At 37.5% G+C, this 17,782-nt stretch overlaps 1 protein-coding gene across 2 annotated transcripts in view; it reads right to left on the bottom strand.

The window, feature by feature from the left end:
- The window catches only part of zfpm2b (zinc finger protein, FOG family member 2b), a 59,644-nt gene that overhangs the window by 12,305 nt on the left and 29,557 nt on the right, over window positions 1–17,782 (bottom strand). For both annotated transcript variants that reach the window (XM_051873806.1, XM_051873807.1), the window contains exons 4-5: window positions 16,779–16,903; window positions 8,854–8,950 (exon numbers count right to left, since the gene is read on the bottom strand). In XM_051873806.1, coding sequence (XP_051729766.1) covers window positions 8,854–8,950; window positions 16,779–16,903 — 222 coding nt within the window. The remainder of the gene's footprint in view (window positions 1–8,853; window positions 8,951–16,778; window positions 16,904–17,782) is intronic.

Here is a 17,782-nt window from a genome sequence, read left to right as displayed (position 1 = left end):
ACAACAGATTTCTAGATTTGTTGTTACCAAATCTGTTAAATATACAGCTGCACTCTTACACTTATCCATCACCTTATCTTCCTTAGGGATTGTTACATACACAACAGGACACTGCCAGGGCCTCACTAGGGATTATGGTCGCTGATATATTATGCAAATCACTTTGTTATTTCCCTCAGTGGATCATCACTTCGCTCACACTGGGAAGATTTATGCCACTCAGTCGAGTGTCCTCTGACGTTTATGACCCTATAGAGTCATACCAGTGAGACACTTTGATCTGTGACTGAAAAACAACTGCAGATTCTATAAAAAAAAGTCTCAGAAGAAATTTTTTACTTTTATCTTGGGGTATTCAGTATTGTAGCTTGGGACCCTCTTCTTTTTTCCAGGTAATGGGATAGAGTTGGAGAGAGGGTGGGAGGGACGGAAGGAGGGAGAGATTGGGAGAAAGGGAGGAGAGATACCCCTCAAGCGAGCGCCTCAGTGGGAAGAGGATTATGTGCCTCTGCTTTTCTACCTTCTAGCAAAACTCCCGATTGGTTTCAGGAAAACTCAATTAAACTTTGTCTCTGTCGACTTCGTCTTCAGTGAGAATCAAACTGAAATTCCTCTGACATAATGCTGTAACCCTGAACAAGGAGACACAATAAAATAGACACAAGATTGCTGTTTTAGACCCTCAAAAACAGCATGATAGAATTCACCAAAAAACAAACAAACAAAACAAAACAGTATTTAAGGGAGTAGTTCACCTAAAAAGCCCAGCATGTTGGCATGTTGTTCAAAGCTGTCATGTTTTTGAAAATTTTTGAAAAATCTTCATGCAGCTCTTTTCCACATATAGTGAATGTCATTCAGAGTGACCAGATCTATCAAAAAGGAATGTGAATGACTTAACGACTTAAATTTCAGTTTGTTCTTCATATAAAGCCTGACTAGAAGACTGGGGCCAGTCCACCATGTTGAGACTGTGTCTTAAAAACGAACTAGTTTGACCAACTAGCAAGAAGACAAAAAGTCTTACTTTTCCAAATCAAATTAGACCAATCTCCCATTTTATGTAACTGGCTTTAAAGGATTAGTTCACTTCAGAATTAAAATTTCCTGATAATTTACTTACCCCCATGTCATCCAAAATGTTTATGTCTTTCTTTCTTCAGTCAAAAAGAAATTAAGGTCTTTGAGGAAAACATTCCAGGAATTTTCTCTATAAAGTGGACTTCAATAGGGACCAACAGGTTGAAGGTCCAAATTGCAGTTTAAATGCAGCTTCAAAGGGCTCTACACGACCCCAGCTGGGGAATAAGGGTCTTGTCTAGCAAAAAAATCGATAATTTTTAAAAAAAAAAAAAAAAAAAAAATATATATATATATATATATATATATATATATATACACACACTTTTTAACCACAAATGCTCATCTTGCACTGCTCTGTGATGTGCCACGCATTACGTAATCACGTTAGAAAGGTCACGCGTGATGTAGGCGGAAATACCGATCCAGTGTCTACAGAGCGAACATGCAAAGACTAAGTCAAACAGCCTTTACAAAAAAAGGCAAAACAACAACGTTAGACGATTTTGAAGTCGGAGGAGAAAATGAGATGGAGTTTTTCGCAGTACTTCCACCTACGTCACGCCTGACCTTTCCAACGTGATTACGTAATGCGTGGCAGATCGCAGAGCTAGTGCAAGATGAGCATGTGTGGTTAAAAAGTATATACATTTTTATTTTTTTTTTAGAAAATGGCTGATCATTTCGGCTGGGATAGTGTTTGAAGCTGCACTGAAACTGCAATTTGGACCTTCGACCCGTTCAAGTCAACTATATGGAGAAAAATCCTGGAATGTTTTCCTCAAAAACCTTTATTTCTTTTCGATTGAAGAAAGAAAGACTTAAACATCTTGGATGACATGGGGGTGAGTAAATTATCAGGAAATTTTAATTCTGAAGTGAACTAATCCTTTAAAAAGTTAGGACCAGTTTTGAAGAAAAAAACATGATGACTAAAAATGAGAAAACTTTTAAGACTAGACTAAGCAGTTTATGCAGCTGGACCTTTTAAAGGGTTTAAAAATGTAAATGTGAAGTTCATTATTTTGTTAAAACACTAACAACTAATTCAATTAAACAAATTAAATTGTACTAAAAATTATTAAAAATGTATCTGTAAGGTTGACTGAATCGTCCTTTTTAGGTAGACTAATTTTCTATGTGGAGGAACTTCAAATTCTCAAGATAAACTACACATTTAACCAACATTATAAATGTTCCACATGGCTTTCTGGCTACTATCCACTAGTACTATCACAGGAAACTACAAGTGATAAGCCAACGACCACCGTTTCCTCTTGCTGTGATGTGCCAGGATTTTTTTTTTCTTTCTGTTGACCCCAGATTCACCTTAATAGAGCTGCTCCTTCCCATCACAGACAGCCATAAGCCTGTCAGATATCAGTCCATCAAGAAATGAGACAGAGGGAGAGAGAGAGAGACAGCAAGCATGAAATATGAAGGGAAGAGAGGGAAAGTCAGGGGGGGTTGGGATGATAAATCAAAAGATGAGGTCTACATCGTCTAATGACCAGAATAAACCTCTTTCCTGTTCAGTGACAGAGCTCAGAGTCTCTGCAGTCCTTAAGCCGTGTCCCTCCTGATCCAGACATCCACTACCATCAAACCAGGATTTATGACGCATCACAACCCCATGACAACATCCAGCAGCTTCATAATCTCATATTTTTTCTGCCCGTGCCTGACATTTCCAGCCTCGACATTCACTCAAGATAAGCCAAAAGCCCTCTGACAGGATAGAGAGCACATATAAAACACACGCTTAAGAATTTTACTGCCCCCTTCACAGGAACTCATCAGTTCATGAGACGCGGTGAGCCATGCGCCGACTGCAACTGCCACAACATTTCATATCAGATAACTCAACAACCCATATTCTGTTATAGAGAACACCGGTCCGGAACCACTACAGACCCTCATGGGGACACATTCCCAACAATATCCCAGTGAGTTGGTCAACCAGTATGTGTTTTTAAATTGAGACTCTTTAGGAGAGAGTTTGACGTCAAAAAGTTTAATTTGTCATTGAACTCAAATGTTTATCAGGAAAGTCGACTTGAAAACAGTGGTCCAGTCTGACGGACTATGCACAGGGGAACAACTGTATTTATTAGGCTTTGCCAACTGGGACTGGGTCGACAATATCAAATAATCTTCATTTTGATGAACCGATATTGATTCTTAAATCCAAACATCAATCTTTCAGTCTATGCTGTTTTCAGTAAATGTGTGAACAAAGCTTCATCAAACATTATTTGTAGCGCACCTCCTATCATCTCTCCCTCTTTACAACAAAATAAGCATTTACATTTAATCATTTAGCAGACGCTTTTCTCCAAAGCGACTTATAAAAATGAGAACAATAGAAGCAATCAAATCAACATATGTGCAACAGTATGCAAGTGCAGTGTCAAGTCCCAGTTATTCCAGCAAAGCGCTCATAGCAAGGAATTTTTTTATATTAAATAAATAGAGAGAGAGAATAGAAATAGAAAAAGTAAGTGCTAATATTACTGGGTCAAGTGAACATCAGAAGGTTGAAAGATACAGTACAACTTATGTCAATATGTCACGTAACATCACCAAAGCCATTCAATGTCCATAAACTTGTTAGTTAGCTAAAAAAAAGTGGGGAGCATTTGTTAAATCAATGTGATCTCATGAGAATATGTGTGTATTTTTATGTAAAGTGTGGTTCTACCACACGTACATTTACTTACGTTTTCATAGACACAAAAATTTACAATATTGACATACTTATAGCACTAAATGTAAAAATACTTATGTATTAACAGCAATATAACGTGAATCATTTACGTATCCAAGTGTGAATGTGTATGAATTCCTATGTATTAATATTAAAATCGTGGCATTAATGTTTTAAATCTGTTGTATTCAATTGTCATATCAATACATGTTTTTAGTCGAATACTGAATGCAGTTTACTCATCTACTTAATATGAAATAACATTTCTGTTCGTGACTTGTGTTGTGTTGCAAACTCGTTTCGGAGGATTACATAATGTTAAACAAGACTACACTTTGAAACCTTAAAATGAATACAATTTCTGTAATTGTTTAACCATTTTGTAATATTTAGTTTGTTTGCTGTGCGACACAGAAGGCGTTTTCTCCTATGCAGCGACTGATAATACAACCATAAGATACACCAAAGCACAACATTCACAGATCACATAAATTTTTTTTTGTTCGCTGTACTCCAAATCTTTAGAATCCATATGTTTGTAAGGAACAGATCCAAATTTAGCCCTTTATCCAGCGATCTTTATCTTCATTCTCAGCTGCGACTGTCACAGTCAAAGACCGTGCTCGTTATGATTCAAATTTGAAAGCTGCGACCTCGAGAAGCGTTACGACATGGTTTACGGCACTGATATTGAACGCTCATTGGTTCTCACCTGCTTTGTCACAGGATTGCGACGTGTCGTGTTTCAGTGGATTGACATTTGAAATGAGTGCGCGCCTTCACGGAGAGAAGCCGGATTAATAACTTAAATTCTGCTCTGTACCCTATAAAAAACCATTACCGCCTGAGAGGACTGCGACTGCAACTCATCATCATTTGAACTACTTTTGGTACCACTTTTGACAATTTCGCAATAAATAAATTATTGTGATTAGTGATTACGCTTGTTTGTCTGTTATTCTTTTATTTATAACAATACCAAGTTTTAAGAAATGGTTATGGGTAGGTTTAGGGGTAGGTGTAGGATTAGTGGCTCAAAATATCATTTTAATGTTATATTTTTATTAAAATTGTCATTTTCCTACACATTTCTGTCCATTATGTTTTATTCTTTTAACATTCTGTATAAAATGGGTATGTTTAGGTTCGGGATGGGGTTTAGGGATCTTACATTTATCTACAAAATGATAAAAGGGAAATTATACATATATCTTTATGACATTTTTCAGCGAAAAAAACGTAAGTATTTTCACATTTTAGTGCTATAAATACGTCAATATTGTACGTTTCAGCACCTTTCTAAACGTACAAAAATGTACGTTTTGTGTCTTTGAAAGTTACGTATTAATACTTAAATATTAACAATGAGACCAGGCTGGTTAAATATATGCACTATATTACACTCTTAAAAATAAAGGTTCTTTATTGGCATTGATGGTCGAATAAAGAGCTTTTAACATACAAGGAACCTTTCCATTGTACAAAAGGTTCTTTATAGTGGAAAAGGGTTCTTTAGATTATAAAAATGTTCTCTCACTATGAAAAAAGGGTTCTTTTAAATGTTTGCTCACTGGTTCTTTGGGGAACCCATAAATGGTTCTCTATGGCATTGCTGAGGAAACCCCTTTTGGAACCTTTATATTTAAGAGTATCCGCTTTATTCCTGACTAGCCTACTGCGTTTTGAATTATGGGTTCCACTTCCGGTTTGGGGAACTTCCATTTAAAAAGACTGAAACGAATCGTTTCAAATCATAAGGTTGCCCTACAAATAAAGCTTATCTGTCAGTTTGGCTGAATGAGCTGTCAATTTTTCTTTCATGTTTTATTTTCAGACATCATGAGAATAGCGTAACGCTTGGTATTTTAACGTAACATGTTATAACAAGAATATCTATGGCAAGAGCTCTTTTCAGTCGCTGCTTTCTATCCTCCTGTTTATTTTCGTCCCTTTGCATACCGCTGTAATAGTATGAAAAATGACAACATATACTGCACATTTGTGGTCTGTTCTCCCGATATAATTTACAATATATCCCATTAATAATTCACTGGAATGCATAAAGAATCTCTCGTTTTTCTCCTCAAAGCCTCAAGTCTCTTTCCAGGTTTGTTTTCACAGGTAAATACAATTTATTAACTGTAAAAATGATGGAAATCAATTTGAAATAGTATCATGCAATGCTGACGTTAATGAACATTTTTTATTAAGGCAACGTATATTACATAATACAGATATATATCACTATAGTTATATTTAACCCGTCCATTGCTGTGGAAAGAATCACGCTTTTTCATGGCCTGTTGAAAGTACCTTGTTGATGCTTTTACACTTTTAAATGTCCTTTTAATGTTCGTTGGTTGAAGGGTGAGTAGAATAATGTCATCTCATTGTACCCAGTTTAAAAATAAAACGTATTATTGCGTTCATAGAGCGAGCCTTTCACTGACTGTTTACAGCTTAACGGAAGTTACACCCATAATTCACGCAAAGAGTCATGGGGTGTAGGAATAAGGTGGATACATATTCATCATTTTTATTTGATGATTCATTTATTGTATGTTGGAATAAATCTGTCATGAAAACAAGTTTATTATAGTCACTGTGTAAATGTTTAAATTACAACAACGAATTTGATTAGAAACATAATTATAATTTAAAAAGTTGATGTAATTGCCTTATGTGCAATTTAAATGTTTGTATACAGCTCAGTTTTCAGCAATTGGACTTCATTTTAGCCTTTAATATTATAGAAATGAACCAACTGACAGGGTTCCCCATATAGTTTACAGCATTAGTTGAGAGATTGTTTTTCTTGAGAAAAATTGACGTACTGTTCCTGAGATATATCCAAATCAAAAGCTTGTGAATCAGAACTGAATCAATTTGGAAAATCAGTGTCACAAAATATTTGTCTATAAGCCCACTGAACTTAAGTGGCCCTGTACTGATGATGCAAAGAGAGCCAGAGCCAAATAATGTGAAAACAGACCAGTAAGATACTCAGACTTGGACTAAGTAAGTTAGTCAAATGTGAAAACCACTGTGAAACTCTAATATTTCACCCCCCAATCCAGAATATGTGAATATAACCTTGTAATATGCATACAGTATATAATTCTCACCCCCAAAAACCTCTGATGTGACAAGCATTGGGAGAGCTAACTCCGCAATCTGGCTGAGTATAGTAAGCCTGAGAGTTCGAGAGATATTCAGCAGCCTGGCCTAATCGATCCCGGCCCTCTTTCAGTTCCTTAATAACTTGTCTGCTGAAAGCCCTTCAGTTCATCAGCGTTGTCTTTTAATTAAACGCAATCACTGTGCCGCTCGCTGTTGGAAAGTCGACTCCTCCAGGGGGGCGGTGCTGTTTGAATACACTGATAATGAAATTTGACATTGCTGGAGATGTTCAACCATTATTCTATTTCTCTGTGTTCTCAGATAAGTGCGATAAAGGCCTTTAAGTCTTTCATATCCTCAAGTCTTTTTTCAAAATGGAGAAGGGATTGTTCTGTTGAACTTACACATGTACTGTAAGTAGATTAATCAATTAAGCCCCTGCAGATAATAAAAAAAGTGAAGCACTTTAGCGGAAATATCACTTTTAGTCAAGGAGAGAGAGCACCAGCAACAAAGAGTTATCTTTCTGCTCTTTAAACATTAAGTATTTGTTCGTGGAATGGCAAGTTATTACTGTTCACTTTTTCTTCTTTTGGGAAAAATGGGGCCATGGTCTTATCTTGGAAAAGGGCCCATGGTTTTTTAGATCCACTGTACATATGAAGTCAAGACATGGGGGTTTTAAGACCCCATGAAATTGAAATTATGAGTTCTGTGGCTTTTAGCTCATGTGTGCTAGCTTTGAGGTCATCTACAGTATATAGTAGTGCTGGGGTTTAAAACTTTTTAATGCCACAGACCCCTAAATTTGATGATCTCATTGTGAGGGACCCCTTCTAAAAATATAAACGCAGATAAATACACTACATTCAAAAGTTTGGGGTCAGTAAGACTTATTTTTTTTGAAAGAAGTCCTCATCAAGGCTGCATTTATTTGATCAAAAATATAATAAAAACAGTAATATTGCGAAACAATTCTTCTTTAATATATTTGATTAATACTTTTCATATCACATGTGACTCTGGACCACAAAACCAGTCATAAGTCACACGGGTATATTTGTAGCAATAGCCAACATTGTATGGGTCAAAATTATTGATTTTTCTTTAATGCCAAAAATCATTAGGATATTAAGTAAAGATCATGTTCCATGAAGATATTTTGTAAATCTTTCTGACCCCAAACTTTTGAACTAGTAGTGAAATAGTACTAGTAAAATAGATACGTAATTTTGTTTAAGTTGATGCTGTAGGACTTTTATATGTATAAACCTCAAGAGAAATATAAAAGCTGTCAATAGAATAAAATAATTACAGAATAATTCATCTCATGATTTCTAACCAGTCGTTAGGAAGCAAAAGGAAACAGCAATGAATTCAAATTCTGTACATTTTAATTCAGTGTTTTTTTTAACTACCATTAAACATAAAATGTTTAACCCCACAAAAAATTATTAATTTATAATATATTTTTACACCATATTTCCCTGAACTTGAAAGAAAGAAAGAAAGAAAGAAATCTTAAGCCAACAATTTTTCAATCAAACGCTTTCTACAATTGGAATGTGCTCTAATACCACCTGCAACTCTCTTGCGATATCAAGTCACAAATCACTGGTTGTGTCTCATTTCACTCCCTTGTTCCCTATGATGTGAATCATATCACAAACAAGACTTCAGGCACTAGCAAGGGCCTTGACCCAATAAACACTGATAACTCGATATTACCCACAACACAATTACAAAGTCATGCATTAAAATAGTTTGTATTTATCAAAAGATTTCTGCTGATGGATATCCTTCTGCTATCAATTGTTGTCAGTTGTGTTGTCCTGCCATTTCATGGGGTCTTCAACACCCCGTTCAAGTACACACTCGCTCAGGCACAGAAGCCTCAGTGAAAAGAATTACAAATACATTTATAAACCCAAAGAATAAATTCTCACCTTTACTGTAAACAGCGCAGTTGCTCTTTCCATCCTCTGCACTGACCCACATCATGTCCATCAGCCAGCGAGGACCTCCACTCAACATCAGCGAAACCTGTAACGCAAAACACACACGTCAGCTGTTTCTAAGAACCACCAACTCGAACAAACCATCTGATTGACATATGGATCAACCAACCAAAGCTTAGAACTGATTTCACCCAAAATGTGCCATTTTTGTGTGACAAATACATCAGACAGTCAGTGACGGACTGTGGACATGCCATCCGACGTCGTCTTAGTGAGTCTGTTTAAACAACTTCAACCATAAATTCATCATTCCCAAAAGCCCTTCCAAAGCTTTATCTCCATGTATGTATGTGAAGAGAGAGGCGAGCAGGAAGCCACACCCTGTCCCGCTCACCCTCTGAATGGCTGTATTGTTAGAGACCCTCTGAATGTTCCACCTGATTAGATCTCATCCTTTGGGAGGTTTGGAATCCAGAATGGAGCGGCATGAACTTGGAGACAGAAGAATCGGAATGCTGAGCACTGATCTTTAGACACATTGCGCCCCTCTATCACCAGCATCACAGCTTCCTGAGACCGCCACACTGGGATTTTAAAGAACCGGCATGGGTTTCAAAGACATGGACAGAGTATTTGATTTCATAATTGGAACCAGAATGACTGGAATGAATTGATATTTCTGTTAAAATAAAAATTGTGCTCACAACTGTGTTTTATCTGTGATGTTGCTAAGTACAGCCTTGTGAAAACGAAGTGCGCTTAATTGTATTGCACTTAATTATTGAATGTACACTTGTAGTGTACTTCAAATCTTAAAAGTATATTTTTTTATAAACTATTTGCAGATTGCAGCAATTGATTTCCTAGTTTGTAGATATAGCGATGCCTAGGGATACCTTGGGATACCTTTAATGTCTTAGGGGGCGTTCACACAGAACGCGTTTTTCTGTTCCAATGCGCTACTTTCCCATTGTTTTTCTATGTAAACGCGCTTGATGGACGTGCATGACCGTTACGCTCGCATCTCGCGTCTTTTGCAGTGCCTCGCACATGAGAGCCGCGTTTTTAAGACGCCGTGTCAAGTTAAAAGAATTTCAACTTTTACACGCAGCGCCGTGTCAGTTCCAAAACAGTGTCAGTTCATCAATGTCAGTTCCAAAACAGTGGACCAATCAGAAGAACTCGGAGGCGGGGCAAGCGTTGCGAGCTTCTGTTTACAGTAGCAAGTTGGCATGACAACTGTTTTATTTGATGGCAACATGGCGGAGGAGGTGCTCATTATTATCTTATTTTCTTTTTTTCCATGTCAAAACTCATTTCTATCAATTCTGCTGTATCACGCCTCAAAAGCGCGTCTCGAGACCCTCGCGTTCTACGCTGCGCTTTTTAAAAAACCATTCCTGAGCGCTGCGTCTCGCGTTTTTAGACGCAAAGACGCGTTCTGTGTTAACGGCCCCTTATAGTGACACTAAAGGCTCTTGATGCTTCAGTTTTTGACGCCTTTGTCATAAGTAGTCTTTTTGCAGTTTTTTACGATTGCTTACACACTAAAATTAAAAATAACATACAGTTAGTGAAACCTGACACTCAAGGAGAAAAACCTCAACTATATGCACATTCTCAGCCTCACACTTTTTGCAAAACACTAAACACACTTCACTACATTAGACACAAAAATCTAACATTATGTCTTCTTTGCCATTTCAAGGCACTGCTTTCCAAAATACCACACCTATAATCCAACTGATCAAACACGGCAGGTGTGCAGACACTTAAGTGCTTAATTGTAAACTCAACAATCAGGTGTAAGCACTATAAAAAGGCAACAGGTGAGTTTACCTGTCTTCAACAAAAATGGAAGTAAGAGGGAGAGGGAAAGGTAGACATGGAGGAGGATGTGGACAAAGAAGATGGGGACCAAATTTATCAGATGCGATTCAGGCAACCTTGGTTGACCATGTTGTAAACCATGGATTGACATTGAGAGAGGCTTGACTTTTCGACAAGAGCACAGGTTAAATAAAAAAAACAAAAATTTTTCTCTACTGTCAACAGTACAATTAGTACAATGTAGCCTACTATATTATGACCTACATCAGTACTTTTTGGTACCCATTCACTGTATTCCATGTTTGAAACAATGTCTTGTGTCCTGTCCTGTGACATTGAGGGATTAGTTCACTTTCAAATGAAAATTACCCCAAGCTTTACTCACCCTCAAGCCATCCTAGGTGTATATGACTTTCTTCTTTCTGATGAACACAAAATCGGAGATAATAAACATCCTGGCGCGTCCAAGCTTTATAATGGCAGTGAGCGAGACCAACGAGTATGAAGCTGAAGATCCACCATACACATCCATCCATAATAAACTTACCCCACACGGCTCTGGGGGGTTAATAAAGGCCTTCTGAAGTGAAGCTATGTGTTTGGGTAAAAAAAAAAAAAAAAAAATCCATATTTAACAAGTTATGAAGTAAAATATCTAGCTTCTGCCAGACCACCTTCCATATTCAACTTACGAAGAAAGCATAATGCCTCTCGCAGTTCAAAACGTTTACACTACATCTTACGCTTTCCTTATTCAACTTACAGAAAAAGCTTAAATGACATGACACCAGTTTTGTTTTTTCGTAAGTTGAATACGGAAGGCAGTCTGGCGGAAGCTAGATATTTTACTTCATAACTTGTTAAAATGGATACTTTTTTTTTTACACTAACGCATCGCTTCAGAAGGCCTTTATTAACTCCCCAGATCCATGTGGAATACGTTTATGATGGATGGATGGATGTGGATGGAGGCACTTTCTTCAGATTCATACTCGCTGGTCTCGCTCACTGCCAGTATAAAGCTTGGACGCATCAGGATATTTATTAATATATCTCCGATTATGACTTTCTTCTTTCTGATGAACACATACACCTAGGATGGCTTGAGGGTGAGTAAAGCTTGGGGTAAATTTCATTTGAAAGTAAACTAACCCTTTAACTTGTATTTTGATTGGTCTACATAGCATTGAAGGTCGAGAACTTAAAGGAGGAAGGAATATTCACAGAAGAACAAGAGAGAGCTATCGTAACCATGGTTTTGGCCAGTAATGCGATACATCTCAGAGTAAATTCAAACAAACATCCTGAATGACCACACAGTTTTCAATAATGTCCATCAGGTCTCTCTAGCAACACTGGAGCGAATCCTTAAAAAACATCACATACAGATGAAACAACTCTACCGAGTGCCATTTGAAAGAAATCCTGAAGGAGTAAAAGACCTTGCGGTATGAATATGTGTAAGTAATGTACACTTCAGTACTGTGCACTGCACACAGAACCTTTTTATATGTACATTTATAGTAGGCCTATATTGACACTTTTTTATTTTTTAGACAGACTACACAACATCATCACAGCAGAAGACCAAATGAATACAGAGCAGTATCATCTGGGACAATGCATCTTTCCACTTATCTGCTCTGGTACAAAACTGGTTTCACGAGCATCCACAATTTTCACTTCAATACCTCCCACCATACTCTCCCTTCCCGTTGAGGAGTTTTTTTTTTTTTTTTTTTTTGGAATGGCGGTGGAAGGTTTACGATCTCCAGCCCTATGTCAGGATACCTAATTGATGCCTGTGACCTAATTGATGCAGGGTCTGTGTAAGGATGGATTCGCTATTCAAAAAGATTCTTCAAGAAAGGACATCACCTGAGATGTGGTGCTATGGCCAGATCCAGCTAGGCGAAGAGATGATGTTTAGGTTCTTTTTTAAAATCATGCTTTCATTTTGTCTCCACAAATGTTTTTGTTCATGTACTATATTGTATTTAGAATATGTTCTGATTTCCAGTGCAAAATGCAACCTTTGGAAATGCACGGATGTATTGACTGGTTTTACAATGTGGAGAGGAATAAATATTTAAGTAATAAATGTGCAGTACTGGTCTTGTGTGCTGTGTTTGGGCAATATATTCATTTACTTTACTCTAACAAAAATCAAACCCAGTCTATATCATTAGAAAAGTAGAAATGTTACAAGCGTGTAAGATGGTTCAAACAGAATCAGATTATATGAACCGTATTTGTGCCATATGGTGTCAAAATTGGGTTTTGTTAAATTATTGTAAAGTTTCAAATGAAGTTTCATTTTGCAAAAAAAAAAAAAAAACGTGTTCTGCTACTTGTGTGTGTGAATGTATGAATTGTGTGTTTTTAAAATGTGCTTAAGCAATCATAAACTGTAAAAAGTATGCTAAAGTGTACTTTTTTTCACAAGTGTATACTTCCTCTTTGTGTCTGCCTTTCTATTTCTAATAGGCTATAAGACAAAGCCCCGTCAGCCCTGTCTGGGATTGACCAGTCGGTAGGAAGATGATACGATTCAGCAAAAATGCAGATTTGGCCCGAGAGAGAGAGGGAGCGTGTGCTCCTGGAGAGATAAGCACAGTGATAACAGTCTGAGAGTCTGGAAAGCATTTGGTTTCCTTTCCTCCCCCATAGGGATATAAGGGGATGATGCTATTTTAGAGCTGGATGTTTCCTGATCCCTACAGGTAGCAGAGATCATATCCACTTCTCCTCAAAGGGCTGTGATGACTTAATCTGAAATTAGTACAAATTGATGACATGGGGCTCTGCTTGGGGTCCCTGCATATAAATGTAGACATTTATGCCTAACTAAAAATACACAGGCCCCATAAGTTACCTTAAGGCTGGAATACACTACACAACTTTTAGAATCTTTTGAATAATTTGTAAATTGTTAAAGAGAAAAAATGTGTATCATAAACTAAAGGACTGAGAATCACTCACTACAGGGCTTTCATGTCATTCCGAACAAAGGTCACACATAAGCTGCGTCCCAATTCAAAGACTGCATCCTGTGAAGGCTGCATTTGAAGGCCGAAAGCATCATAGCCGCACAATGAAGGCTGTCCCAATTTGATGGCTTTCCTTGGGCAGCGAAGGATAGAACGAGTGGATCCTTTGCAGCCTAGCCTATCCCAAGATTCATTGTGCGTCTCTGATGGCTGGATTTTTTTTAGAGAGAAAATGCCGGATTAAATGTAAGTATTGGGTTTCAACTTAACGCGGGTGCACACTGTGCGATTTTGGCTGCAATTTGGTCGTCTGAGACAAATTTTGAGAATCCTAAAAGATTCTTATAATCCTAGGCTAAAATCTGTAGTCTTTGATCACTAGTTTGACATGTTCATATTTAGCCTCTCGTCAGTGGCAGTTGACACAGTTGTCAAGAAGAGCAACACTCCATAGGCTAGGCTGTCCCATTTAACAATGCTTGGTTTGACCTTTGTGGACTTCGAAGGCATGGCCTTTGAAAGTTGCAGCCTCTGAATTGGGGTGCAGCTATAAACGTCTTTTTTGCTAAGAGACAAATGTGACAAATGAAAACAATATGTATTCTAAAATCGGCTCAAAATAACAAACATGTTTGGTCTCCTCTGACTGTAGAATCAGAGTCTGAAAATAAAAAAAATCAAAGTCTGTGTCCATCATATACTATGCAAATTCTGTGAAATCTTGTCATCTCTGACTGGCCCAAATCTGCAGATTTGCTCTGACTTTCGGCAACTAGCTTTGAATCCTCCAGATTGTAAATCAGGAGAAAATCTGGGCAAAAGTGGTGTAGTGTATTCCAGCTTTTAGAGGAATTTGATGAGAAATATTCGTATTGAAATCTCTTTTAAATTGCAGATTTTGGTGTCTTGACAAATCCAAGGACAGTTTGAGACATTTTTGAGATCTCTTCTAGGGGAGATGCATGTGATTGTTGTTTTTTCTAGAGAAAAAAAAAAAAAAAAAAAAGGTGGTGGTGAAAGTGAAATGAAAATTGATGTTCTTCATAAATGTTCTTATTGTGAATAATTCATCAGTGCACACAATTTTAAAGATAAAAGCTTTTCAGTCATTTTTCATGATACATTTTCTATTAAACTTTCTCCGTCTCTTGAACATTTTTTTTCTACTGATGCAACCAACCTTTTCTCAACCTTTTTGACTTGAAAAAGGCACCGATTGTCTAACACAATATTCAAATGATTTCAATTTCAATGATAATTTTCATGTATTTTTAGCATTTGAATTTAGATTAGAGTTGGAGTATTGTAATATATTATTAATAATGTATTTATTTTAAATACCTAAGTCAGAGGTGTCCAATCCTGCTCCTGGAGGTCCACTGTCCCACAAAGTTTGCAATTAAACACACCTGAACCAGCTAATCAAGGTCTCACTAGGCATACTAGAAACTTCCAGGCAGGTGTGTTGAGGCAAGTTTGAGCTAAACTCCACAGAACAATTGCCCTCCAGGACAAGATGGTCCTCACTGCAGAACATGAGATCCAGGGGGTGAGGTTGAATCCAGATCCAACTCCTCCCACTTTACATATCCCTAAACCAACCAACCCTGGATCTCATGTTCTACAGTGAGGGGCTACTGTCCAGGACCGAGTTTGGACACCCCCGAGTCATCCTGCAGCACTCTTGGAAGTTTGCTGAGGCCCCCTAGTGGGCCCCGTCCCATGGTTGAGAATCACCACTGTAGTGATTAAAAGGGCATTTTTCATACACTTGCTAAGGTTTTGCTAGTTGGTTGCTATATGGTTACTTAGCTCACCCTCATGTCTCTATGATATTCTGGTCTCTAGATGTCCCAGGTGCCCCTTTCAGTGCAAGTTGAGTTATGCATAGAACTTTAATACTTACAGTTAGAGGTTTGTTGAGATCACAAAGTATGTGTGATAGTAACAGTGACGCCTGACTTGTCTTACAAAACACCAGTAAAAACATGCGAGAACCAAACAAACATTTTGCGTACTTTGTTTACCTTCCACGTGTGACCTGTGTACTCACTTACAGTACGTATAGAGTCTCCTTTTAAAGCCTCACCCTCAGAATGGAGCCGCAGAAAGAGAGAGAGGTTTGTGCAGATCTGACTGTGTGGGAATACTTCATGAAAAAGACAGAGTCTACACAGCACTCCACTCTCCTTGAGTCATTTCTTTCTCTTTCTGCCTGTCTCTCTCTCCGCTGAATCCTCTTTCCCCTTATCAGGCCAGCACAGGCCTCCATCGGCCTCTCCCCACTCTGACAGGAGCAACAACAATGGGCCTGCGATACCAGTCCGCTTCACAGGGTAAACCTGCCACGGGCACAGATTACCCGTGACACACACACTCACTCTCTCTCTCATACACTCCAAAACACAACACCACCTTCTCCAAGGCCTCAAAATACAAAATGGACACAAAAACCTTTTAAATGATTTAACTTCTCTCCCTTGCTCTTTTCAATCTGGTCTCTATGTCTACAGTCTTACTGTAATTACCCACAATTCACTAAGACTGTATGTATGCCTTTAAAAATTTGGTGGACAAAGCAAAATCACACTAGTACCAATTAATGTTAAGTCACGTGATAATGATGGTATTTATGAGATGAGTGTACCAGAACAAACACCACAACAATGTCATAATTATCAAAACTATGGGTGCACAATTTTAGGTTGTCAATTAAAGAATCATGATGGAAGCAAACTGGTTTAAGTCACAATAACACATTTATTGTGAAGGTTGATTGTATTATTTGAATATGAAGTTAAAGTGAAGTAAAACACTTTGTTAGCCCTTTTGCTAAAAGTCTAAACAGACAACTACATCTCTCTGTACAGCTAAAGTGTTTTATTTTATTTTCATTTTGTTGCAAGGATAAAAAAGGATTCAAAAAAGTGAAAAGTGAGTGATAAGTGAAAAAGTAAAAAAATAAACTCAACTGTGCTTCGATTTGTTAACTACACATTGCTCTGAATTATAAACTAATTAGAAAGAACTGTACTAAGAAAATGAGGTTATCATGTCCATATTTTGCAAATAAGCAAAACAAATAACACCCACCTTGTCACTTCCTCCTGTGGCCACCTCAATCTTCCCAGGGAAAGGACCCCACGTGGTGCCCAGTAGAAGTGCCTGACAAGAAAAAATCCGTCTCTCCCCTCCTTCACCAACCATTTTCAGCTCCCCTGTAGAAGAAAAAACTAGTTCAGCCTGATTCTAACTTGTTGTTGATGTTACACTAAAAATATCTCCAAGCACACCACTGTTCAAAAGTTTGGGGTAAGTAAGATTTTTAATATATTTGAACAAAGTCCCTTATGCTCACCAAGGCTGCCAAATTTGAAAAAAAAGTAAAAACAATAATATTGTTAAATATTATTATAATTTAAAATAACTGTTTTCCATTTGAATATATTTGAATATGTATTTGATTCTTTTTGATAGCAAAGCTGAATTTTCAGCATCATTATGCCAGTCTTCAGTGTCACATGATCCCTCAGAAATGATTCTAATAGGCTGATTTGCTGCTCAAGAAACAGTTCTTCTTATTATCAATGTTGAAAACAGTTGTGCTGTTTTTTGAGGAAACTCATACAAATGTGTCACTTTTGATCACTTAAGGAATAGTTCACCCAAAAACACAAATTGTTTGCTGTACACAAAGAAAGATATTTGGAAGAATGTTTGTAACCTAGAATGTTTGTAAATCTTACTGACCCCAAACTTTTGCACGGTATGTGTACAGGGCAGCAGGTAGTATAGTTATATAATATGATGTAATGTATTGTATTGTATATTATGGGCATTTCAACTACAGGGAAAACCCATCTGGGGTAACCTGCGGTTTAGAGTCTTGCTCAAGGGCACAATGCTGAAAGTTCATCAGGTTCAAAACTACATATTTTACAGTTACCAGCCCAGATCTTTAACTAAAACAGACTAAGCAGACTAAGCCTCAGTGTGAGCACATAGGAGCTCAATTAGAAATCATACACCCATCCATCGGACCCCTCTCCTGGGTGACCCTGCCTGTCTCTTTGATTAGGCTTTCGCTCAATGCTTTG

Source organism: Ctenopharyngodon idella, chromosome 19 (assembly GCF_019924925.1).
Source record: "Ctenopharyngodon idella isolate HZGC_01 chromosome 19, HZGC01, whole genome shotgun sequence".
Lineage (NCBI taxonomy): Eukaryota > Metazoa > Chordata > Actinopteri > Cypriniformes > Xenocyprididae > Ctenopharyngodon > Ctenopharyngodon idella.
The sequence above is the reverse complement of the archived record's forward strand: the minus strand, read 5'-3'. Positions and strand labels throughout refer to the sequence as shown.